Source organism: Sitophilus oryzae, unplaced genomic scaffold (genome assembly GCF_002938485.1).
Source record: "Sitophilus oryzae breed Bouriz unplaced genomic scaffold, Soryzae_2.0 scaffold_1801_pilon_pilon, whole genome shotgun sequence".
Lineage (NCBI taxonomy): Eukaryota > Metazoa > Arthropoda > Insecta > Coleoptera > Curculionidae > Sitophilus > Sitophilus oryzae.
This window is the reverse complement of record NW_022146504.1, coordinates 1,412,292-1,437,959: the sequence shown is the minus strand read 5'-3', so window position 1 is coordinate 1,437,959 and position 25,668 is coordinate 1,412,292. Positions and strand designations below refer to the sequence as shown.

Genomic DNA, 25,668 nt, shown 5'->3' with positions numbered 1-25,668 from the left:
TTATAATCCACCATGTTATATGGGAGCGAAATCTGGGTGCCGTACCGCCGACTAGTGAACGCATTAAACAAGTTGCAGCAGAAACACCTTAGACAACTCTTAAGAATCCGATAGTTCCATCATGTCTCAAACGTATCGGTCCTTGATAAAGCTGACTGCGAGAGTATTGGAGTCATGGTTACAAAATCCCGCTTAAGATGGGCTGGTCACGTATGCAGAATGCAAGAAAAACGCATACCAAAGTCTCTGCTTTACGGTGAGATTGCAGACGGTAAGAGGAGGTCGGGTGGACAACTGAAAAGGTACAAGGATATTTTCCACGAAAACTTAAAGGGGATTAACATGCAGAATGAGTGGGAAGAAGCAGCTCACAATAGAACTCAATGGAGAAGAATTGTAAACTCAGTTAACAGCGGCAACCAAAAAGTAAAGAGGCAACAAAGCAATGAGATTTTTGAATGTCCGGTGTGCGGTAGGCAGATAACATCACGTATCGGGCTTTTCAGTCACAGAAAAGCTAATGAATGAAAACGCCTTCCGTGACCATCTTCTGATGCATGTCGAATACTCGTCAGCGATTAATGGCAGTATGTATGTATCTATTTTAGCCGTAGCATAAAATATATAAAAAGAGTCTTGTAAAAGACAAAAATTAATTTTACCTAATTTTTTATATAAAATTACTTGGAATATGTCACCTTTAAATACAAAGCAAAACTTTATAATAATAAGCGTATTAACATTAACAGATAGAAGATTTAATATAAATCCGCTCCCAAAAAGTCCCATTAAAAAAAAGTATTTCGCCACTATAAGAAAATCTAAAAAATAAAATAGTTATTTTTTTAAACACAGCTGCGTTAATCCAACGGAGACTAATTGTCAGCAGTGGTTTACTAATAAAGAAATTTGCCTAACGGACAAAAAAATGCTTAACCGTTTTGGGAAGTATATCTCTTCCTATCGTCGGAAGCAAAAAAAACACAAAGAACAACGTTCTTGAAGAACGTGAACGGTTTTTGTAGACGTATTTGTTTTAAAAAAGTAAAGTGTTCTCGAATAGTTGCCTTTAGATATTTTAAATAGTTTTTTTTGTTCTTTGTATTTTTTAGCTTCCGACGACGGGAAGAGATATATAAAAAACGGAACGTTAAGCATTTTTTTGACCGTTAAACAAATTTGTTTATTAGTAAACCACTGCTAAAAATTAGTGTTTACAAAAAATAACTATTTTATTTTGTACATTTTCTAACAGTGGCGAAATACCCATAGGAGAGATGAATCCACCACAGAGGTATAGACATTTTTTATAAAACCGCTATTTAGGAATACCTGTACATACCTGTTTACAAGACTTTTGATGCTGTCGGAATAAATGATCAAATATAGCACCGTATTCTTCATGTATCCGTTGCATTTCATTTATATGTTCTGCAACTTTTTCCATTCCTTTCAGAGCATCTATTTTAAATAAGTATGTTAAATTATAGTACAAATATAGATTTTTTTTTATTATTATATACACTTACCAACTAAGTGCTGATGCTCGTCGGTGTTTGAGTCAGTCAAGTTCCTAAGTTGTTGCAAGAGCAAGGGGTATTTCAATATTCTTTGAATTGGTTTAATTAAGTACGACTCTAAAGTTGAGGAATGCTGTTGCCTGGGATTTCTAGCAATTAAAAATTCTTGAAGTGCTTGATTTCCTTCGTCTAAAAATAGTTTAGTTTACAGTGCACTTCAATAATTTACTCATAAAAGGTATAGGCAAGGGACAGGCTGTACAGGGTTGGTCAAATTCGACGCTTTTATAGGGAGACACCCTTTTCTATAGGAAATAGACGAAAACCAATATCGGTATCTGGAGCTCAATTTTTATCAAAAATATTACGGTGAAAACCGCACATCCATATCTGTTACCGTTTATGAGGTACGGGGTGTTTTTCAAAAATGTGCATTTTTAACAAATCGCTGTAACTTTTTTTCTATGGAAAACATTGTATTTTTGTGAAAACATTTCCAAAGCACTTTTTTGCGTAGAATATAATGGTTTATGTATAATTTTTTAAAGTTAGTAATTTAAGAGTTATCAACAGAAAAATTGATTTTTTATTTGGGACACGTGTCTGTTTTTAATTAAATGAAAATAACTTTACAAAATAAAATTACCTTTCCAAAAATATAGCACACTTGATATTTTGTTATAGTCCTCTTCGAAATACAGAATTTTTATAAGTTCGCCACTTTTAACTAGTAGGCTTTGAACCCCTTACTGATGATCTGCCCCTAATGGAACTCGAAAACATATTTTTCCAGCAAGACGAGGCATCGCCTCAGAAAGCTGAAGTTATCAGTAAATTTTTGCAGCCAATTTCGGGAATAATTGAATAGCTAACCCAGATCTCAGCTTTGGCCGTCGAGGCAGCCGGACTTAGTGCCTCTTATCCTTAGTTGATTTTTTAACTTTGCGGAAGAATAAAGGTCCTTATTTTAAAATTGCCCGTATAATCTTAACAAGAATTAGAAGTACTTAGCGGTTATGCGAGGGTATCTTTCACCCTCACTGAGTTAATGAATTCCGCGTGAAATGTTCAAAAACGGTCCCGTCTGTCCATAATAGAAGACGGTTGACATGTCGAACGCCTGTAGCAAAATCTCATGTCTTGGTTTGCTATTAATTTTTTAATTGTTATTAGATATAGTTTAAATGTGTTGATGTTGTTAAATATAGTTTAAATTGTTATTAAATTCTGCATCTCTCATTGCAACTATTATTTTCATTTTAATTGCTGATCACAGCTAGAAATTTTTTGCATTACAGAAATTATTCAAAGTGGGTGAATTTTTAAAAACTCAATATCTTCAAGAGGAATCGAGCAAAATATCAACTATGCTATATTTTTGGAAAGGTAATTTTAAATCCTTTTCGACTAATTAGAAATATACAGGGTGTCCCATATAACAAATCAAACTTTCTATTGATAATTCTTAATTATTAATTTAAAAAAAAATTATACTGAAACTATTAAATTTTACGTAAAAAGGTGCTTTGGAAATATTTTTACAAAAAATACAAAATTTTCTATAGCAAAAAAGTTATAGCGATTTTTTAAAAATGCACATTTTTGAAAAACACCCCGTAACTTCGAAACCGTAACAGATATCGATGTGCGGTTTTCAACATCATGTTTTTGATAATATCTATATATATATATGATAAAAAATTGAGCTCCAGACACCGATATTAGTTTTCGTCTATCTCTTATAGAAAAGGGTGTTTCTCTTTAAAAGCGTCCAATTTGACCCACCCTGAACAATAACTAATTACTTACTTGGATGTAGTACTTTCTGAGCTTTACTATGACTGGCACAAAACGAACTGTAAAGCTTAAAGTGATTAACGTAGTACAAAAAGGCGCTTCCGATCGCAAATAATACATTCTGAAAAATATTAATTTGAGATATTGGAAAAATCGAATATAAAACAGAATTACTTTAAATTGGCCTGGGTATTCGTATTTGTGAAAATCGGGTTCGAGTTCAATAGCTTCTTCGAGGTTATGAAGAAACTGTCTTTGAAAGGCAACGATTTCCTGAATGTTCCCAAAAAGAGCATTAATCTCGGCACTAGATAGGAAAGTCTCTTTCTTCAAGGGTTCGAGATAGTTTTCTAATAAATTGTTTAAATGCTGAAAAATAGATTTTATTATTAACAGGTTTAAAGATAGACAAATCTTATAGAATACAATGCAAAAAAATATCTAATGAAAATAGTAGGTATATTTTTATTAAAAAAATAATAAAAATATACTTACTATTATTATAAACATGAACTAATTTTTAATCAATTATTCGCTTTGGTACATGGTGTAAATGAAGAACTAAAAAAGAAATCAGTGGTTTGCTTTTAATAACCAATAAATTTTGTAGAGGATTACAAGTTTTTAAAAAATGAAAACTCATTTTTGTTAACCAAATACACTCAGATGCAAAAAAAGCAATGAAGAAATTTTTGGCCAAATTTAAAGTGTTATATTTTTGATATTTTTAGCTCTATTTTCATGAATTTTTTAGCAAGCTGTATATTGTATATAATGAATGGGTTCCAGCTTCACTAAATAAATTTCGCTTGGTTCTTAAAGAAGAATAGGAAATTCCTATTCAGCCTGTCAGCCTCATTGACAGTATGAACGGACGTATACAGGCAGTTATAGCGGCCAAGGAAGGCAATACAGGTATTAGGGTATTTTTTACAATTTTTTTTTCAGTTTGTATACTTGAGTATTACAGATGTTTTCTTTAATATCCTTAGTACTGTTATTGTTACTAATGTTTATTAAAACCAGGACTGTATGGTTAGTCTTTAACGTTTTCCTTTATTTAGTATAAAATATCTATTGCAGCGTAATATGACGTTACGACAGTTACGTCATTAAAACCATCTCGTCACATTAAAAATCACATCAAAAAGAAATGTCGATAATTGAAAAAAGTGCAAATTGATCGCGATTAATACATTTCGCTCTTAAAAATTAACCAAAGCATGTATTGATATGAATTTTTTGAAACCAACACAATGCTCAGGAGTCATGGTCAATTTTATTTTAGAAAAATTTACACACGAAATTATTGCACAGGGTATTTTAAAGTTAAGGCAAAAACAACCCTTCGATTAACCCTGTATAATATGCCAACTAAAGTTTATAAAAAATGAGTTTACGAATTAAAATTGATATAATTATGTAGAGTTTGCTACGAAATTCATAGAAATAGAGCTAAAAGTAACAAAAATATAACACTTTAAATTTGACCAAAAATTCCTCCCTTCCATTTTTTTTGAATCTCAGTGTACTTTTAAATAGAGTAATGACAGCAAATTGTAAATTGTTACCTTAACGTATGCTTTCTCAGTATCGACGAGTTCTAAAATCACTTTTCTTAACTTTTCTCCGTCAGAGAGTTGTCTGGAAGGTGTCAAAATTACTTGCGAGGTATTGCTAACTATGCTTCCAGTCGGACTACTTTGTTTTCTACTTTCCACGGGCGATCGGCAAAATCCTGTTACCTGAAAATAAATCCATATTTTTAAACAAAATTACCCGAGTAAGATGGATAATGTTCTTCATACCTGTTCGGCGCTTTTTAATAAGTTTTCAATTTCAAACGAATTAGTTCTGGAGGACACTTTAATTCCGGAATCTGTCAGTGATGATTGATTTTCAGAATCCGTAGAATATCTATCTTTTCCTATAATTTAGAAAATAATAAATCAGTACAAGGTCCGATGGGTCATATGTATTATATATATATTAACTATGATTATTTATTTTTTCTCTATAAATATTCGTAATTATAACAAAATGTCTCTCATACTAATTAATTATGAATTATTTCTTTTAAATTTTAAAGTTAAATATATTTTTGTGTCAAAGACTGATATAATGACGAAGGAGTGATAATTTCATGAAAGCTAGCTAATATTAACAGTGTAATCTTGCTGGAATGACATACATAATTTAAACTATGGCGTTACTTTGAATGTGGTAGACACTGATTTAGTATTAAAACTAAAATAATTTCGGACAACCATTGTCTTTATTTATTTTGCTTACACAACGTTTGATAACACACTTGATAACGGTCAGAAGTATCACTGACCGTTACAAGCGTGAACTAATCTAAATCCAAAAACTACTGATATATTAGAGTCGAGCATTCACCCGTGAATTAGTTGGGTGTGGTTAAGCATGAGGTTTTTAGTAAGAATATCTACATTGGAGCGTTTTATAAGTGGTTGCCATATTGTTTAAATTTCCGTACTTGGATTGCTAAAGAATGGTTAGAAATGAATACGGCCTCTATAAGTTTGCGCTTTTTCCAATGGGGTTCTTTATGTACAACCCGGGCTTCCGACCATTTCATGTTGTGGTGCTTGGACCACAAAATTCTGCATAATTAATATTAATTATAATTAAACAACTATTATATTTAATTTTTTTTTTAAATATATTTATAACCAATTTCGTAACTTTTTTCTCTTCAATTGTTTTATTCAAACTGTCATATGATGTGATACTATACTGTTCTAAAACAATAATATGTTTTGGAATTGTATTGTAATTTTCATTATAACGATATTACAATGTTAAAATATCGAAGTGCCAAAATAGTATGCGTATATAATATTTTCAAATTTCTCAGAGACAATACACCATGATTTTTCTTTTAGATTATTTGTAATAATTGATGTCTACTGCAAATTTGTGACATGCTAGACATTACAGAATATAAATTTCATATAAAATAGTTAAAAAACTAGCATATTCAAATCTAGAAAGACCATTGAAATATATTGAAATTACATAAACATAAACACATATACAGGGTTCGGCAATAGTGCGTCGGGCATCTGTAGCTCCTAGTATAAAAAACTTGAGAATTTTGTTTAAGTGCAAACCTAAAGTATGTACCAGGTTGTATTTCAGGAAAATATTTTAACTTTTTAATGAAGGTTGAAAAATATATATTTTTTATTTATTTATTAATATCTCTAAAACTATTGAAATATATTTGTTCATATTTTAGGATTATGTAAAGTGATCTGAAAGGAAGCCAAAAATGCAATAATATAGAGGGTGTTCCATTTAAAAAAAAATCATCCCGATCCACTCACTTTTTTGAGCCACCCTATAGAAGTTAAAATATTTTCCTGAAATACATCCTTGTACATACTTTAAGGTTTACACTTAAACAAAATTCCCAAGTTTTTTATTCTAGAAGCTACAGTTGCCCGACGCACAATTGCCGGACCCTGTATAGAGAACAATTAATTAATTGGTCTCCAGTCGTGCCCAGATCATTCGGTCAATCAGTCATTCATATCACAAGAGTCACAAAAAACACTTCACCTCAGTTTATTCTCAGGCGGTATGTAGCTAGTTTTTTTATATAATTTACGTCTATTATGTAATATATTTAATATGTAATACAAATTAATATTATGTTTAATTAGATTGCTCTTAATATATAATTTTTACAGTTCGTTAAATTTGGGTTGCATTGCGAAATCCATTAAGAGGCTGTGAAAGTTGTAATATAATTTAGGGTTTATTCAAATTTGTAATAATACATTATTTATTCATTTTAATTAAAATATTTAATGAGATATTAGTTCTCTCCTTCAACCGTCATCATTTCATTATTAAACATATAATAATTAATAATAACACTGCTGTGAGTTTGAAACTAAAACTAACTTTAAATTAACAATTTAGGGATTTTCAGTGTTTTTATTTTGTTTTTATTTCTACTAAAAGTGTTAACTTACTTACTTTTGAACATGTTATATTATATTTTAACACTAGATTGCATGCAATTTCAGTTTAAAAGGGTAATGCATAATTCATTACTGTATGGTTGACATATTGTTTTTCCAAAACAATTACCTATTAGAGTTGAATTTAAATAACTTCTAGTTAATACTAAATAGTATACTTTTCAGTTAAAATATCATTCACGGCTTATTTTTATTTAGGGATATACTATATGATCGAAAAAACACTCCTTTCAAAACTCAGTTTTTTTTTATTTCAAACTCCAGAAATGCTAGTAATTTTACATAAAAAATTTAGGTGAGGTAACTCTTAGAACTTGGAGAATGTTTATAGATTTTTTTAGGGTTCCATACCCAAAGGGTAAAAACGGAAACCCTATTACTAAGACTTCGCTGTCCGTCCGTCCGTTCATCTTATGAACCGTTACAGCTAGACAGTTGAAATTTTTACAGATAATGTATCTATGTTGCCGCTATAAGAGCAAATACTAAAAACAGAATTAAATAAATTTTATAAATCAAAAAGTACTTTCACTAAACATTATCTTTTCAGTAAGAATTTTACATAGAATCTTTCAAGGCCTCGGTGGCCGCGTGGTTAAAGCGTTAGGACTTTACGCTGCTATGACGTTGGAGCCGTAGTAAGGCAGGTTCGAATCCTACTCAAGGCGGCTTTTTTTTAATCGTTTTTTTTTAATTTTTACATATTTTTACATATTTATTATTGATTAATACAATGTTTAGTAATGTTTCTTCATTTTTTTTAAATTACTTACGCGCATTCAAAATTTCAGCTAAATCGGAAAAAAAATTATCATAATATAATGGTTAATGTTGTATAGATAATGAATGGCATGGAACACTTCGTGCGCGAGTCCGACTCGAACTTGACCAATTTTTATAATAAGTAACATCTGTATAAACAAATAAATTGCAAGTAGTTTTTAAGTCAATGTTCTCAAAGTTAACGAAAAAATGTAGTGTCTGTTTCGTAAACAAAAGTAACAAATTAAGATAATAATAAAATGGTCACTTACCAGGTGCAGGAACAATTAGACCCGATATCATTTCTTCACTGATGGCTGGAGGTTCAGAAGGTGGAGGGGGACATACCAAACTTTCTATAATATCGTCTGTAGCTCTTAAAATTCCAGCCATATCGGGTGGTTCTGTTCGCGATGAGCGCATCATCATGCATAATGATAGCTCTTCCTGTAGGACGCTCTCCAAATACATCATATCTAGATCTGATACGATAGCTCCATTGATAACCATGATTTCGTCTCCTTTAATTATACCTAAAGTTATAAGTACATTTTATAGCGCACGAGAAAGTGGTAGTAGTATGAGACAGAGGTACCAGAAAATATAAGGCCTTTTTTGTCGTATTTTAATATCTAATTTAGATAATAATCTGAATATTGTAAGTGAAGGATTTGGAAATTTCTACGTTTAAAAAAAGCGCCAACATTTTTTAGAACCGGAAATAATTAAAAAGAGACAGGTAAATATACGACTTCTGAAGGCACGTGTTGCCATTCTTTTCTGACTAACTTCACTTTACTTATAATCCCTTGAAATTTACTTCGATTCCTTCTTAGACAAAGAAAGAGAGGGGATGCGTAATAAACATTTACGGCCAATATCAAATTTTGTGATTTGTCTGGCTCCTAAAAATTGAGTATTTTTAGCCGACTATACCAATAGGTATGGTAGGCTATTAAAAGATCGGCAAAAAAAAGTTTTATTAATTTCACTTAAAATGAGTTATTTGGGTCATAAATGACCTAAATAAAAAAATAAAAAATATTTTCATGGTGTCTGTCTGTCTATCTGTCCGTCTGTAACACGATAACTCAAAAACCGCTAAATCCATTTTAACCAAATTTGGTACAAAAATACTGTGGCACCCGAGAATCTGGTCATTAGCTTTTGGTGGGGCTGGGGGGTTGGTAAGGGGGTATGGGAGGGGGTAAAAATTTTAAAAAATCGTAACTCCAAAATTACAGTAGCTAGCGAAACGCGGTTTTCAATTTAAGATTAGGAATAATATTTGCAACAAAATTTTTAATAACATCAAAATCATTCAAAGTCGCAGTTTTTGAGATAAAAAAAGTTGGAAAAATTCCTTTACTTTGAAACTAAAAGAACTGTCTACCAACTTTTTATTAACATATTTTAGTATGGGCGGCTATGCGTGCCTCCCGGCGCCAATTTTTTGTAATTAGTGCCATAAAAAGCTTTTTAAAGACTTGAAATTATTATTATTTAAATATGGTGTTTTGTTGTGCTTAGAACTATACGGAACTATTCTCAAACGGCCTTGGCGTGGAACCTAGCCGGGAGCGATTTTCCAGTCACAAAATTTCTGCTGGTATTACCGGTCACCCCTCTTTCCTTGTCTAAGGATTCCTTATTGTTTACTACCACCATTGTGGTTATTTAGTGAACCATTATATTTCCCTTTAGGTGACCACTTTTTCAAGCAAAGTCCCATAAAAGATGTTTTCCTTACCCTCTACCCTCTATTATTATACCGGGTGCGTCTTCAGTAAAAAAACGAGATTTACTATGTTAGCATATTCATATATATGACATATGATAAATTAGAATTATTGATTGACGCATTCAATAATTAATTGTTTTCGGTCACTTCCTGTTTCACCGGATGTTACTATAACTTTTGCTTTTTTTGCTTATTTTTTTATTTTAAATTTCAATCTAGAGTGCAATGGCTGTGTTAAAAATACTAATTTTATTTAAGGAGCCTTGGAAAAATAGATTTGATCGTCTAATGTTTTTCGTTTGATCGTCTAATGTATTTTTAATCACAACTCAAATTTTTCAAAAGAAACAAGGGTGGCTCATTAGCATATTTGGAAAAAGCATTTTTTTACGAAAATTTGGTACCACATACTTGGTATTTCGATATCTGATAAAATAAAAAAGTTATAGAGGTGAGTTACTTTTGAGAGTCGTCCGGTTATGTTATATTATCCAGTATATTGAATGTTTAAACCGGAAATACAATGAAATAGGAAATATTTTAAAAATACACAAGGTAAAAAAAATCGGTTCGGTACATATACAGGGTGTCCCATTTTCGTGTGTTTTATGGGGTTTTTCGTTTATGGATAGAGATTCAAAGATGCGGTTTTCACATCACTGTGCTACTTTCTTTTACTAAAGGTGCTACACACAGATTTGTCATGGTGAAATTGAAAATTTTGCATTTTTGAAATGACGAAAACTGGTTTCATAAAAAAACAAGCATAGTTATATGAAAACTGCATCTTTGTATCTCTACTCATCAACGAGAAACTCCATAAAACACAGGAAAATGGGATGCTCTGTACACCTTGAAATATCATTACCCTAAAACATTCCGATCTAAATTCGACCCTTATTTTTTTCTCACGATTTTTTTATAACCCCCATATAATACATGTGACTGTGTGATGTATTGTTGTTTCGATCAAAAGTCGTGATATATAACGGTACAAAAGATATCTTTCCATTTCAGCTTTTATTCCGTGGATTTCTCTTCTATTTGCTAGTCGAAGAGAACTTTTCAAAGTATAAAGTAAGAAGTTACTTTGCGGCCAAGAGCTGTATTGTTTAGTGGCTCTATACTTCTTTTTATGTAACGAACACAATCGGAAAACACCTTTTTCACTTATAATGGCCCCGTGTGTGAAAACTTTTAAAGTAAAACGTCGAAAATAGTATCACGTTCTACGAAGGTAAAGTGGCAAAGACAAGTATTTGCTCTATTAAACTTATTTATTTTGCTATTTGATTTGGATTAATGTTATTAAAGAAAACTAGTTGATAATTGCATAGCACCAAAAATCATAACAAATTAAATCTCTTTGTGATCTATAATAATAAGTAATATTCAGTAATAATACCAAATTGATAAAACCTAAACTTTAATTTCAAGTAATTATATTGTAATTACTTTTAATAGATAGTTACTTCTAACCTACTGCTTTTATAGGTGTGCTAGGGTACTGTATGTCCCCGGATTGTCTTTACAAGATGGAAAACTTTATTATTATTGACATTTTGAGGAAAATACATTCTTTATAAAATTTTTTGTTTGTTCTAACATGGTTTAACCCCGTTTATACTTTTCCAAATTTCCATACCATTTTAGAGAAAATTTAAAAAACATGAAAATGTACCTAGTTGAAATTTGTTTGTAAAGTTTTAAAAATTAAAAAGGCGTATCTATGGTAATATAATTTCTTTTTCATCCAGTGATAGATTATTATCGACAGAATTTTAATTAAGGTCATATTCACAAGTCATATTTTTTGTAAAGTATATTACTAAAATGTAAGGTTTTTTTCTGGTAGGTTTTTTGGCTTGAGGGCGGGGTCTAACCAAAAAAAATGTAAGATTTTTGACATTTTTAACATTTTCAAAAAATGAAGAACAAATTTTGAATTCAATAAAGCTATCTAAATTGGAATTTGCCCGGGGTATACCGTTATAAGTTAGTCTATAGGCTAACTTGTAGTTAAAATAATCTAACTTAAAATTACATTAAAACTTGAACTTTCTGGATTACTCTATTTAGGAATTTCTGAAAAATTAAACATATCGGAGTAATAATTGTAAGGGGCTGAAAATGAAACCCTCTATATTTATTTATGTGTTTACACAAACTTTTTTTGATTTTTTAAATGTTACAAAGAGTAGAGTATTAAATTAATATTCTATACAAAATAATATAATTAAATTTTTTACAACACATTTTTTATTTTTTAAAGCCAATTTAAGTACACTCTGTATACATAATTCAATTTTCTGAATTCAAAATATCACTTACTTATTTAGAAAATCACATTTAATAAAAATAATTTTAAAAAATGTAAGTAAGTTCAGGAATTATTTTTTGCATCTCTGTGCTACGGTTCAGCCAGGAAATTGAATCCAAATCAGGAATGAGACTCCTCCTTCGGAGTCATAGTGTTGCCGGGTAACGCATTTCGTGTCAGGTAAAAGTATTTTTCGGTAATCCCGAAACATCTTACATTCAAAAATGAGCCCTTCATATGGATGGCCAAACATAAAGAACATAGAAATCGTATTGCAGTGTACAGGGTTGGTCAAATTCGACGCTTTTAAATGGAAACACCCTTTTCTATAGGAGATAGACAAAAACTAATATTGGTGTCTGGAGCTCAATTTTTGTCAAAAACATGATGGTGAAAACCGCATATCGATATATATTACCGTTTCGGAGTTACGGGGTGTTTTTCAAAAATGTGCATTTTTAACAAATCTCTGTAACTTTTTTGCTATAGAAAATTTTGTATTTTTATGAAAACATTTCGAAGCACTTTTTAAGTAGAATTTATTGGTTTAAGTATAATCTTTTTAAATTAATAATTTAAGAATTATCAACAGAAAATTTTATTTTTATATGGGACATCCTGTTGGCTTTTTAATTTATTGAAAATAATTTAAAATTATCTTTCCAAAAATATAACACACTAGATATTTTGCTCCATTCCTTTTCGAGATATAGAGTATATAAAAATTCGCCCGCTGTAAATAAGTAGGCTTTGAACGGCACCGGCTGTAATGCAAAAAATTCTAGCTGTGAGCATCAATTAAAACGAAAATAATATTTGTTATGAGAGATGCAGAATTTTATAACAATTTAAACTATATTTAACCAACATCACAACACATTTACACTATATCTAATAACAATAAAAATAAATAGCAAACCAAGACATAAAATTTTGATACAGGTGTTCGACATATCGACCGTCTTCTGTTATGGACAGACGGGGCATTTTGAACATTAAATGGGAATTCTGTAACTCAGTAGGGGAGAAAGGGGCGCCCTCTCTTAACTACTAAGTATTACTAATTTTGTCTAGATTATACGAAAGAATAAGGAACCCTTTATTCTTCGGCAAATATATCCATAGGATTAGATCCATGGACACTAAGTCAGGCGGCCTCGACGGCCAACGGCTGGGATCTTGGTTAGCTATTCAATTATTCTTGAAATTGGCTGCAACAAAAGGGCATATCATCAATAAGGGGTCCAAAGCCTACTAGTTAAAAGTGGCGAACTTTTAAAAATTCAGTATTTCGAAAGGGAATATAACAAAATATTAAGTGTGCTATATTTTTGGAAAGGTAATTTTAAATTCTTTTCAGCTAATGAAAAATATAGAGGGTGTCCCAAATAAAAAATCAATTTTTCTGTTGATAACTCTTAAATTATTAATTTAAAAAAATTATACTTAAACCATTAAATTCTACGGAAAAGGTGCTTTGGAAATGTTCTTATAGAAATACAAAATTTTCTATATCAAGAAAGTTACAGCGATTTGTTAAAAATGCACATTTCTGAAAAACACCCCGTAACTCCGAAGCGGTAACAGATATTGATGTGCGGTTTTCACCATCATGTTTTTGATGAAAATTGAGCTCCAGACACCGATATTAGTTTTCGTCTATCTCCTATAGAAAAGGGTGTTTCCATTTAAAAGCGTCGAATTTGACCCACCCTGTACAGTAAAAGAATTTAAAAAGAAAAAAGAATCACTAGCAACAGCAACGACAATTTCGGGACGACCGATATCCATCGATGCTACTATACTGTTTACTTGCCAAAGATTTAAACAATGTTTGTGCTGGCGTACTTGTTGAAATGGACACGTCGCGTCGTGTGAGCGCCACACTTGCCGATGTTGTTTACAAAGTGGGGACTGGTGGGGATACTTGCCAAGTATGCAAATATTGGCGTACTTGCCAAGTAGACGAGTCGCGAGAATGCGCCTTTAGTTAAATATAGGACATATTAAAAAAAATCATAATATTTACCATTTTGCATTGCGACGCTTTTATCTTCCACCCTGCTGACGTAACAGCAGAGTTCGTCTTGACGATCCGCGTTCTCCACTAATTCCGCCTCTACGCTGAAGCCCCACATTTGCTCCAAAGTACTACGAGATAATTCGACTTGGTATAGAATTTTAGCGCAAACTTCAACAACTTCGTGCGTATGCAGCTAAAACAAAAACAATACGAAAATTGAGGTCGGAGTTTAATTTCTTATTTTCAAATGATAAAGTCAAAACATGCGATTTATAAATGATAATTGAGTGTGATAATGAAAACTTTGTTTGACTTTGAATTGTGTATGCAGCTAAAACAAAAACAATATGACATTTCAGATGGAAGTTTAATTTCCTATTTTAGGCTAGTAAATTTACACATAAAAGGTTTACAAATTATAACTGGATGTGTTTATAACGATTTTACCTCAATCTTTGCCTTTGTAAGAGGAGTTGTGTTGAACTGAATAAAAAGGCTGATCTATATGTACAGGGTGGGCCACTGAAAACTTACAATGGCTATATTTTTTAAACCAAAAATGATATAAAAAAATACAGTTTCTATAATATCGATGGGCAATATGACGTATTATTTTTTGAACCACCCCGACCTACCCCTTAAGCGGCACCCTTACTCACTTAATAATCTTAAATGGCAACAATCCCACTTGTGGCGCCTTTTTGGAAAGCCCATGAAAAATGCTAAACGATGATTATAAAGTTTTTAGGGTGAAATTGAAAAACTACCCCTTACACGAAAAATTAGGTGTACATTAATGAAAAAAAGTGATTTTTTCAGCATAAGTTACAAATTAGGACCCAGCTAAATGAGGCAAATGAGGTATTTTTCAAACTACCCCGACCCACACCTAGGTGCCACCCCATCATTTCTAATTTCAAGATAGCGATACCCCACTTTTGACACTTCTTTTGGAAAGCTAATTGAAATGGCTAAACGATGGTCATACAGACTTCAACTTAATTACTGGTAAGTAGTGATAAGAAATGTAGGTGTGACAATTTTTGTTAAAGAAATTTAAAATGATAATTTATTTTAACAATTGCTCAAAATAACAGCCGTTTTGTTCCATACAAAAATACAAACGATTTTCAAATTCTTCTCTCACTTTTTGGAACGTCTCTCTCGGAATATTTCGACATGCTTCAGTTATCCTCTGCCGCAAATCTTGCAACAGACCTGGTTTTGTCTTGTAGACTATGGATTTAGCATAACCCCACAAGAAAAAGTCTAAAGGAGTGAGATCAGGTGACCTTGGCGGCCACTCGATTTTACCCCTTCTGCCAATCCATTACCTTGGATAATATCTATCCAACCACCACCTTGTGACAATAGAATAATGCGGAGGGGCTCCATCGTTCTGAAAGTGTACGAGGTCTTCATTAAGAGTTAAATTTCTTTCCAAATCTCTTTCATTTTCGACCTCATGGCTGGCTTTATCAAATTGTTCAGCATTTCCACATAAGTATCACAAGTCCGTCCAAAATTTCCGTCGATGAAAAATGGACCTATAATTTTATCGCCTAGTATTCCGCACCAAACATTGAGCTTTTGGGGATGTTGGGTGTGTCCTTCAACAACAATATGCGGATTCTCATCGCTCCAGTATCTGCAGTTCTGCTTATTCACATTTCCGTTTAAAAAAATTAGCACTAATCACTAAAACAAATATTTTTAGGGAGTGAAGGTTCCCTTCGAATGTCCTCCGTCATTAGTTCATAGAACTGAATCCTTCTATTTGGATCGTCGTCGCCAAGTTCCTGCAGTATCTTCATTTTGTAGGGATGGAATTTGTGCTTTTTTAATACACTTCTGACAGATGTTCGAGGTATATCTGTGATTGATGCCAACTGGCGTGTTGATGCTTCTGGATTGGCCGATACCTGACCAATAACTTCCATCTGTATTTCTTCATTTAGTACCCTCGGCCCAGTCCTTTTTTTATTTTTGACCGATCCAGTTTCTTGAAACTTTAGAATCAAATCTATAACATAAACGTGACTTACGTTTTTGTCCGGATTTTCTTTCATTGAAAGCACGGGCCGTTCTCAAATAGCACATACCTTCAGCACCATAAAGAAAAACTATTTTTAAAATACCACCAAATTTGCAAACGATTGAAAATCGATAGAAGACAGTGCAAAAACGCAAAGATATGCCATTTTAAGATTCCTGTTTGTTGAAAGTAAAAAAATAGATGATAAGGAAGAATTTGCTTTATCGCAAAATTAGGCTGAATGATTAGTAAAACATCTTTGTGTTGCCTTTTTTATTATCTACATTTTTTTATTTTTAGCTTCAAAATGGCAATTGTTTCAAATGGTATTGATGAGATTAGAAGTGAGGGGGTGGAACCTAGGGGTGGGTTGGGGTGGTTTGAAAAATATCTCATTTGTCTCATTTAGCTGGGTCCCAATTTGTAACTTATGCTGAAAAAATCACTTTTTTCATTAATGCCCACCTAATTTTTCGTGTAAAGGGTAGTTTTTCAATTTCGCCCTAAAAACTTTATGATCATCGTTTAGCATTTTTCATGGGCTTTTCAAAAACGCGCCACAAAGATTTTCAAGTGAGTAGGGATGCCGCCTAAGGGGTAGGTCGGAGTGCTTCAAAAAATACGTCATATGGATTCCCACTCGATATTATAGAAACGGTATTTTTTACTTTTTTGATATCTTTTTTGGTTTAAAAATTATAGCCATTGTAAGTTTTCAGTGGCTTACCCTGTATTTAATACTGATGGAATAGTACAAAATGTGCTCAGGGGCGGATACAGGATTCGGGAAAGGAGGGGGCTAAATTCAAAACTTTGCTCAAAGTACATTCTCCAGAATCGTTTGTGACAAAATAAATTAATAATATAGTATGACTTGACTGAATCCAAGGGGCGGGGGGGGCTTGAGCCACCTAGCCCACCCCGTGGATACGCCACTGAATGCGCTCATATTCTTAGGATTCTATAAGATTATTTAGTTTGGAATTCATTCGAAAAAAGGTCCAAGAATAATTTTTGATTAAAAAAATAAATCTATTATTATTGAGAGGCTCTTGCTTTTATAAAGCTTAATAAATATATCTATTGCTTCTTTAATTATTTATAACTCAAACATGATCCATATTGTTAAAAATATAAAATATAGCAACAGGTTATACCTATATAATATAAAATATTTCACATTTTTGGGTAACTGATGCGTCAGTTTAATTAAACTTTTTTCACAGTCTACTCATTCATCAACTAGTCGACTAAGAGCCTCCACAAACGCTCAGTTGTTTAAGAGCGTCCACACATGGGGATGGCCTTCGAAGCGGTAGTGTCTCGAACTCGTAGCAAATCTCCCCCCACTCGGTAAATATTAGTACCAATCACTTCAACTCCGAATTCACTATTATTTTTTTAATTTGCTGTACAGTGTGTCCCATTTTGGTTGAAATCATACGGTATCTCCGTTATTAGTGAAGATAGAAGGGTGCGGTTTGCACAAACCTGTCCCACTTTTTTGTCAAACGGACGATGCTGTAAACAAAATTTTCATAGCCGAGCTACAGGATCATTTTTGAAAATTTTGCTAGTTGGGACACCCCCTGTATCGCTGTTATTGTTAAAGCTTTCGAGAAGGTGAAAACTGTTTATTGTAGAACTTTTTACGTAGAATACAGTGGCGTAGTCTGTTTTTCTACCAAACAAATATTTCTGAAAATATGAACTAAAGTTATGTTTCTTCAAATGGAACACACTATATATTTATAAATCATATGATCTGTCTTGCCATAAGCTTCTCAAAAATATATATCACTCTATATTTATTTTCACTATTTACTGCAATATTTAAAAGTTTTTATTAAAAGATCATATTTATTAGAAGGCCATGATTGATAATAAAAGAAACTATAGAATTATTAAAAGTATACAGCTATCTGTCTCTTGTTTTATTTTGGGAGCCGCTAATAAATTCTTTATATATTAGGGAAACTTTAACTCTCTACCGCTAGTTGCAAAACCTGGAATACCTATATACGTACGAATAATCTATCGTATCGGAAATTTTAGATATTCTTTTAGCTAATTTACGTGAAATATACTTTCAGCAAGATGGGGAACAGTTCCCCTCATAACTATGAAAATATTAGAATTTTGTTAAATTATTATTTTTCAAATTAATGAATTGGAACCAATGAAAGCCTCCCCGATTCCCGGATTTCGCCGTTCTCGATTTCTGATTTTGGGGATTTTTGAAATACGAAATATATCGTGGGCACTGCAACAATGTCGAATACCTGAAAAATGCTTTAATAATTCAAGCTTTTAGATATTTGCAAACCCATCCCGTTATAAAAAAAAGAAAAATATATTCACAGATTCAGTGGTAACAGTTATTTCAAAAGTAAAATATAACAATCCCAAATAAAGGTTTAATATGTCATGTGTATGACTATTTTACTAAATACCATTTTGATTTTCTGTTATTTATCACGGCCTATTAATAAGAAAATGATATATTTTAAATATTGCAGTAAATAGTGAAAATAAATATAGAGTGGTATATATTTTTGAGAAGCTCATAGCAAGACAGATCATATGATTTCATGTTTCATTTGAAAAAACAAACTTTAGTTCATATTTTCAAAAATATTTTTTTGGTAGAAAAACAGACTACGCCACTGTATTCTACGTAAAAAGTTCTACAATAAGCAGTTTTCGCCTTCTATGTTATTATTATTATATTATTATTAACAATAACAGAGATACAGGGGGTGTCCCAAATTGCAAAATTTTCGAAAAGACCCTGTCGCTCAGGAACGAAGAGGGCTATGAAAATTTTGTTTGCAGCATCGTCCGTTTGACAAAAAAGTGGGACAGGTTTGTGCAAACCGCACCCTTCTATCTTCACTAATAACGGAGATACCCTATGATTACAACCAAAATGGGACACACTGTACAAGGTGGGTCAAATTCGACGCTTTTAAATGGAAACACCCTTTTCTATAGGAGATTTCTATAGACGAAAACTAATATCGGTGTCTGGAGCTCAATTTTCATCAAAAACATGATGGTGAAAACCGCACATCAATATCTGTTACCGTCTCGGAGTTACGTGGTGTCTTTCAAAAATGTGCGTTTTTAACAAATCGTTGTATCTTTTTTGCTATGGAAATTTTGTATTTCTATGAAAATATTTCCAAAGCACCTTTTTACGTAAAATTTAATGGTTTAAGTATAATTATTTTTAAATTAATAATTTAAGAGTTATCAACAGAAAAATTGATTTTTTATTTGGGACACCCTCTATATTTTTAATTAACTGAAAAGAATTTAAAATTACCTTTTCAAAAATATAGCACACTTGATATTTTGCTTTAATCCCCTTCGAAATACAGAATTTTTAAAAGTTCTCTAGTTTTAACTAGTAGGCTTTGGACCACTTATTGATGGTATGCCCTTAATGGAACTCGAAAACATATTTTCCAGCAAGATGATGCACCACCTCTGAACGCTGAATTTATCAGCAAATTTTTGCAGCCAATTTCAAGAATAATTGAAAGCTAACCAAGATCCCAGCCGTTGGCCGTCGAAGCCGCCTGACTTAGTGCCCATGGATCTAATCCTATGGATATATTTGCGGAAGAATAAAGGTTCCTTATTCTTCCGTATAATTTAGACAAGAATTATAACTAATAATATTAGATATAGTTTAAATGTGTTGATGTTGGTTAAATATATTTTAAATTGTTATAAAATTCTGCATCTCTCATAGCAAATATTATTTTCGTTTTACAGCCATTTTTGCATTACAGCCGGTGCCGTTCAAAGCCTACTTTTTTTTAAAGCGGGCGAATTTTTATATACTCTATATCTCAAAGAGGAATCGTGCAAAATATCAAGTGTGTTATATTTTTGGAAAGGTAATTTTAAATTATTTTCAATAAACTAAAAATATACAGGGTGTCCCATATAAAAAATGAAATTTTCTGTTGATAATTCTTAAATTATTAATTTAAAAAAAATATACTTAAACCATTAAATTCTACGTAAAAAGGTGCTTTGGAAATGTTTTCATGAAAATACAAAATTTTCCATAGCAAAAAAGTTACAGCGATTTGTTAAAAATGCATATTTTTGAAAAACACCCCGTAGCTCCGAAACGGTAACAGATATCGATATGCGGGTTTCACCATCATGTTTTTGACAAAAATTGAGTTCCAGACACCGATATTAGTTTTTGTCTATCTCCTATAGAAAAGGGTGTTTCCATTTAAAAGCGTCGAATTTGACCCACCCTGTACAGGATGTCCCACTAAGAATAGCTGTCGGCTGTATCTCGGAAAGTATTAGCCGTAGCGGCTGCGGAAAAAAATATTTATAACTAAAGAGGCTATGGGAAATTGCTGGAAATTATTTTCAAGTTTGTAGAACGACTGCCAAAATAAAGTGGCGGGGGAAGGTTAAATTTCTTTTTATTTGAATACTAATAACTCTGGACTGGATGATCGGAATCCAACAAGCTATATAATTATAAGCTTTTGAACGTAGACGCTAGGGGGCCTTGTCTTAGAATTTAACAAACATTGCGCGTTTTTTCAAAAAAATTAAATGCAATAGTATATGTAGTTTTAGCTGATAGTAAAGATGGTAAAAGCTTAAAAAGTCAGCGAAAACCGCATCTTGATATTTTCTTTCAAACCGAAGATATTAGGAAAATTATAATAAATACCAAAAAATAAGCCTTTAATTACCTTACTTTTACAACACGGTATCAGTAGCTCTCTTGATTATGCCCATTCTAACCTAAAAATAAGATAGAAACAGTTAGTTTATTTTAAAATCGACGATATACCAGAATATTAAAATATCAGATGTATTAATATCTAATAATTAAGATATTAATAATAGTGAACAAGAAACGATGATTCAGTGAAGTCATGGTAGGCTTTGGAAAAAAGTTGCTTTTAACGTAATAGTATAAACGTCAAATTCTTATTAGATCAACATTTTGATAGTCTTAGCAGCGTTTTTTATCTTTTGATTGCTTTTTCAAAATGCCAACAACTTCAACTACTTCAAATAATAAAGGTATTTTGAAAAAGCATTTAAAAGATAAAAAAACGCTACAAAAGACTATCAAAATGTTGATCTAATAACAATTTGACGTTTATACTATTACGCAAAAAGCAACTTTTTTCCAAAGCCTACCATGACTTCACTGAATCATCGTTTCTTGTTCATTATTATTAATATCTTAATTATTAGATATTAATACATCTGGTATTACGGTATTCTGGTATTTCGTCGATTTTAAAATAAACTAACTGTTTCTATCTTATTTTTATGGTAGAATGGGCCTAATTAAGAGGGCTACTGATACTGTATTGTAAAAATAAGGTAATTAAGCGCTTATTTTTTGGTATTTATTATAATTTTGCTAATATCTTCCGTTTGAAAGAAGATATCAAGGCGTATCGGCGTAACGGCGTATGCGGTTTTCGCTGACTTTTTAAGCTCTTTACTATTAGCTAAAATAGCACATACTATCGTATTTAATTTTTTTGAAAAAAACGCGCTATGTTTGTTAAATTGTAAGAAAGCGCCCCCTATGGTCTACGTTCAAAACATTATTATTATTAGTATTATGGTACAATGTAGAGTAAGAAACGCTCTTTTAAACGAGCCCTCGTTTGTTGGATTCTGATCATCCAGTCCGGAGTTAATAACATTTAAATAAAGATAGATCTAACCTTTCCTCACCACTTTATTTTAGCAGATATGGGAAAATGGTTCTAACAAAAAAATCCAAAATTTACTGAAGTTTATGAAGCTATTATTTATAGTACCCATTATCTAGGCAAAATTCTGTAAAAAATCTATTTTCTTATTTTCCATAGCAGTTGCGCCACCTAGCGGCCGTTTTACAAACTTGAAAATAATTTCCAGCAATTTCTTATAGCCCCTTTAGGTATAAATATTTTTTTCCGTAAGCCCTACGGCTAATACTTTCCGAGATACAACCGAGAGCTATTCTTAGTGGGACACCCGATACATAGTACTCATCATCAGTGTTATACATTTTAACAAAATATAATAATAAATTAGGTTAAATAAATAATTTTATTAATTTTATTTTAATTTTATTAATTGTGATTACTAAAATTGCGTTTATCTCCTCAAGGAGATCGATATTGAGAAAATATCAAGATATAATCGTTGATTGAAAGAATTCGGAAGATACGCAACCTAATGGGAGAACTCGTGACAAGGCTATAAAATCAGCCTTCCCCGTACGTCTCAAGTGCTGTATGGTGGAGACATGTCGCCAATGCCTAAAACACTGATTTTCATGATGCAAAAACTAAATGGCAGGATTTGGAACAAGAATTGACGGTTATGATTACTGGAGAGCGCCACAGCCGATCAAAAGATACTGGAGCGGAGTAAGAGGGAGAGTTTCCGCCCACTTCCCTTCTCATCCTAATAGTCCCCGCCAGTGCCAATACACGTGCTAATTCTGCCAGTATGATTTTTTAGTTCGAAGTAGAATTGGAATTGGTTTATTTCTTACGTCTTACGGCATATGGCTTACGGCATACGGAGATCTATGAACGCAATCATATGATTCTGAAGGTCGATATCCCTTACGTCTTAACGATACGGCTTACGTCTTACGGCTACGGAACTCTGAGGGTGCAGCCACACTATCCTAAAAACGGCGTATCGGCGTAACGGCGTAATGACCTTGAATAGATTTCCAGTAATTCTATTGGCTGAAACATACATCTGTCAGAAATTTTATCTGTCAAATTCATCTGTCAAAAATTTCAGCCAATAAAATTACTGGAAATCTATTCAAGGTTATTACGCCGTTACGCCGATACGCCGTTTTTAGGATAGTATGGATGCACCCTGAATCCAGCAAGTGTATGCTAGAGAATATATAAACAAGGATGCTAGTCAATGCTCCAAAATTACGTATTTTAAAATATTTTTGTCATCTGTATTTTTAGTGAAATTGGTAAACTATTCGTTCAATGTAAGTAATTAGAAACTAAGTATCATAATCTAAACTTTATTCGATGTAGGTATCACTATTTTTTAATAGCCATTAAAAATTAATAAATCTGTTTTGATTCGTAAAAAAGGTTAGAGAGAAAAATTAAATATTACTTTTGAAATTTTTTGAGGAGTAAAATAAATTGTCTTTGATGGTAAATGCTTTGTTTGTTATATTTTCCTTGTAGGTACATCTACTTTTAATCAATTAACATGTCTTATTAATCACACTTGTATCAACTTAAATCAGATACTATTTTTATTGTATTGAATGTATTGTAGAAAAATATAGGTGATTGTTAACGCATGTTTATTGTTTAAAACATTGCAATTATACGTATCTCTTTAAGCGGGTTTTTAGTACCTAAATAATAATTTGTTTCACATGTAAATATTATCAATTCTTTCTAAGAAGTTCTTTGTGTAAAATAAATTGTAAGAGATGATTGAATAAATCACAAAACACATATGCGGGATTAAATTTGCTTATGAAACAAATTATCTGGTATCAACCGTTAAAATATCGTCGGTTTGGAAGAAGACTATCACAACACTCAAAATAATTATTTTTTTTATGTTTTTACAATGAAACGACTGCAATTTGCCCATATTTTGTGAAATTCTTGCTGCAGGCACAGTAAGAATTACAACTTGTATTTCTTTTCCACATAAAAATATAGATAAATTGCAGTCGTGTCATTGTGAAAACATAAAAACTAATTATTTTGATTTGTGATAGCCTTCTTTCAAACCGAACCTTTCAATACTTTGGGATTAGGTATAGTATATTCCGATAGATGGCGCTGCTAAAATTACTCTGAAAATAATGCAAATTTCTTTTTTATTTTTTTTAAACTTGGAGTAACAAGTCATAGATGGCGCACCAAAAAATGTTGTCCGAATCTTTTGTACGGAAGATTTCGTTCTGTTTTATCCTCTTCTGTGCTTATTTTCTCTAATTCAACAAGCGAAGGCATATCCAAGACGGTGTGGAACTGAAAGTGACAGTTTTGCCATATTAAAATGTGTAATATCTGTAATACGTTTGATGAAAATATCTTTGGATGAAAAATCCACTTTTATGTATTGGCAATTTATTCGTGTTAAACATAGAATAAACATAAAAAATAAAAATATGTCCTGAATATGTCGTATGATCGAAAAAAGTCGTTTTAGTTGGCTGGGAAATGACGATTATTGACATTTACCATAATATTTTACATATGAGATAACAGCGATCTTCATTTCCAAGCCAAGTCTGACGATGTTCATTGTTTAATCATATAATATTAAGTTGTTTAATTATAGAAAATCCGTATTATTAGCGTATTGTACCCAATATTCGTAAATCTACGCATTTATCAGTAGTTCTGGCAACAAAGTCTCCGGCAACCACTCACTCTGTCGGCTGTAGCAGAACTACTGTACAGTATTCTTTATCCGCTGCGCTGTAAACGACTATCAGCGAGAAGCGACGCAGAGCTAAACTAAATTTCGGAAGGCTGACGGTAATGCCAGCTACATCTCGGACAGGTTTTGTACAACGAAATCGCCCATAAAGTTGCCCATCTTATTTCTTCAATCAACAATATAATTTTTAATCGGCTGTAAACAGCCTATAAAATTTCGCTAACATGCTTTTTCAAAATAATTCAGTGATTACCACACTTTTTTAGCACTACAACATGTAGAAGGTTAGTTACTACTAACCTTTACCTCAAAATTTCATTGGAATTACTAAAAGCACATGATGTTTTTTGAAACATTCTGCGTCAAAATAAATGGGGGGGGGGGGTGTTCTTCACGGTTCCCAGTTAATTATAATATTTTTTTATTTAGATAACGGTCACTTATTGCCAACGTAGCAATTTCAGTACACCATAAAAATATAGATTTTAAACAACAAGGCAGGCACAGCTGTATGAGCTGCTTCTGAATATCTCTTTGTCATTCAAACCAGTATTAAGGAGATGGGTAACATGGCTTAGTTGTGCCATATATCTTGCCACTCATTACAAGGGTATCAAAATTATTATATCAAGTTTTAATCCTACCTGCTGTAACTGTCAAAAAGTTTCTAACAATAAAACAGTAGAAAATCGGTAGTGGTAAATAAATTAGTATATTGATAATGCTGTTCTGCAAAAACGGCCCAGTTAAAAATTTGACATTTCTTGTTACATAATAAATTATGGTGATCATATAATGATATATTTATATATTTTTAAGAAGATAGAATTTTTGTATATAAATATTCGACTGTGGCGTAATGCTTTACATGACCTTGCCAAGGTCATTGCCGTCTCGCAGCCGTCATTCAAGGCCGAGTCGCGGCCTTTGATTTTAACTCCCATCGCGAGTAAAAAAGTTTTACTTCAAAAAGAAACAAATTTTTCGAAATTCGGTC

At 32.1% G+C, this 25,668-nt stretch overlaps 1 protein-coding gene across 1 annotated transcript in view; it reads right to left on the bottom strand.

The window, feature by feature from the left end:
• Positions 1 to 25,668, bottom strand: part of LOC115883013 — a 638,791-nt gene that overhangs the window by 15,884 nt on the left and 597,239 nt on the right. Inside the window, exons 23-30 of the mRNA XM_030901288.1 lie at positions 14,186 to 14,372; positions 8,368 to 8,628; positions 5,126 to 5,244; positions 4,889 to 5,062; positions 3,492 to 3,686; positions 3,330 to 3,438; positions 1,530 to 1,709; positions 1,343 to 1,461 (exon numbers count right to left, since the gene is read on the bottom strand). Of these exons, the coding sequence (XP_030757148.1) occupies positions 1,343 to 1,461; positions 1,530 to 1,709; positions 3,330 to 3,438; positions 3,492 to 3,686; positions 4,889 to 5,062; positions 5,126 to 5,244; positions 8,368 to 8,628; positions 14,186 to 14,372 (1,344 nt within the window). The remainder of the gene's footprint in view (positions 1 to 1,342; positions 1,462 to 1,529; positions 1,710 to 3,329; positions 3,439 to 3,491; positions 3,687 to 4,888; positions 5,063 to 5,125; positions 5,245 to 8,367; positions 8,629 to 14,185; positions 14,373 to 25,668) is intronic.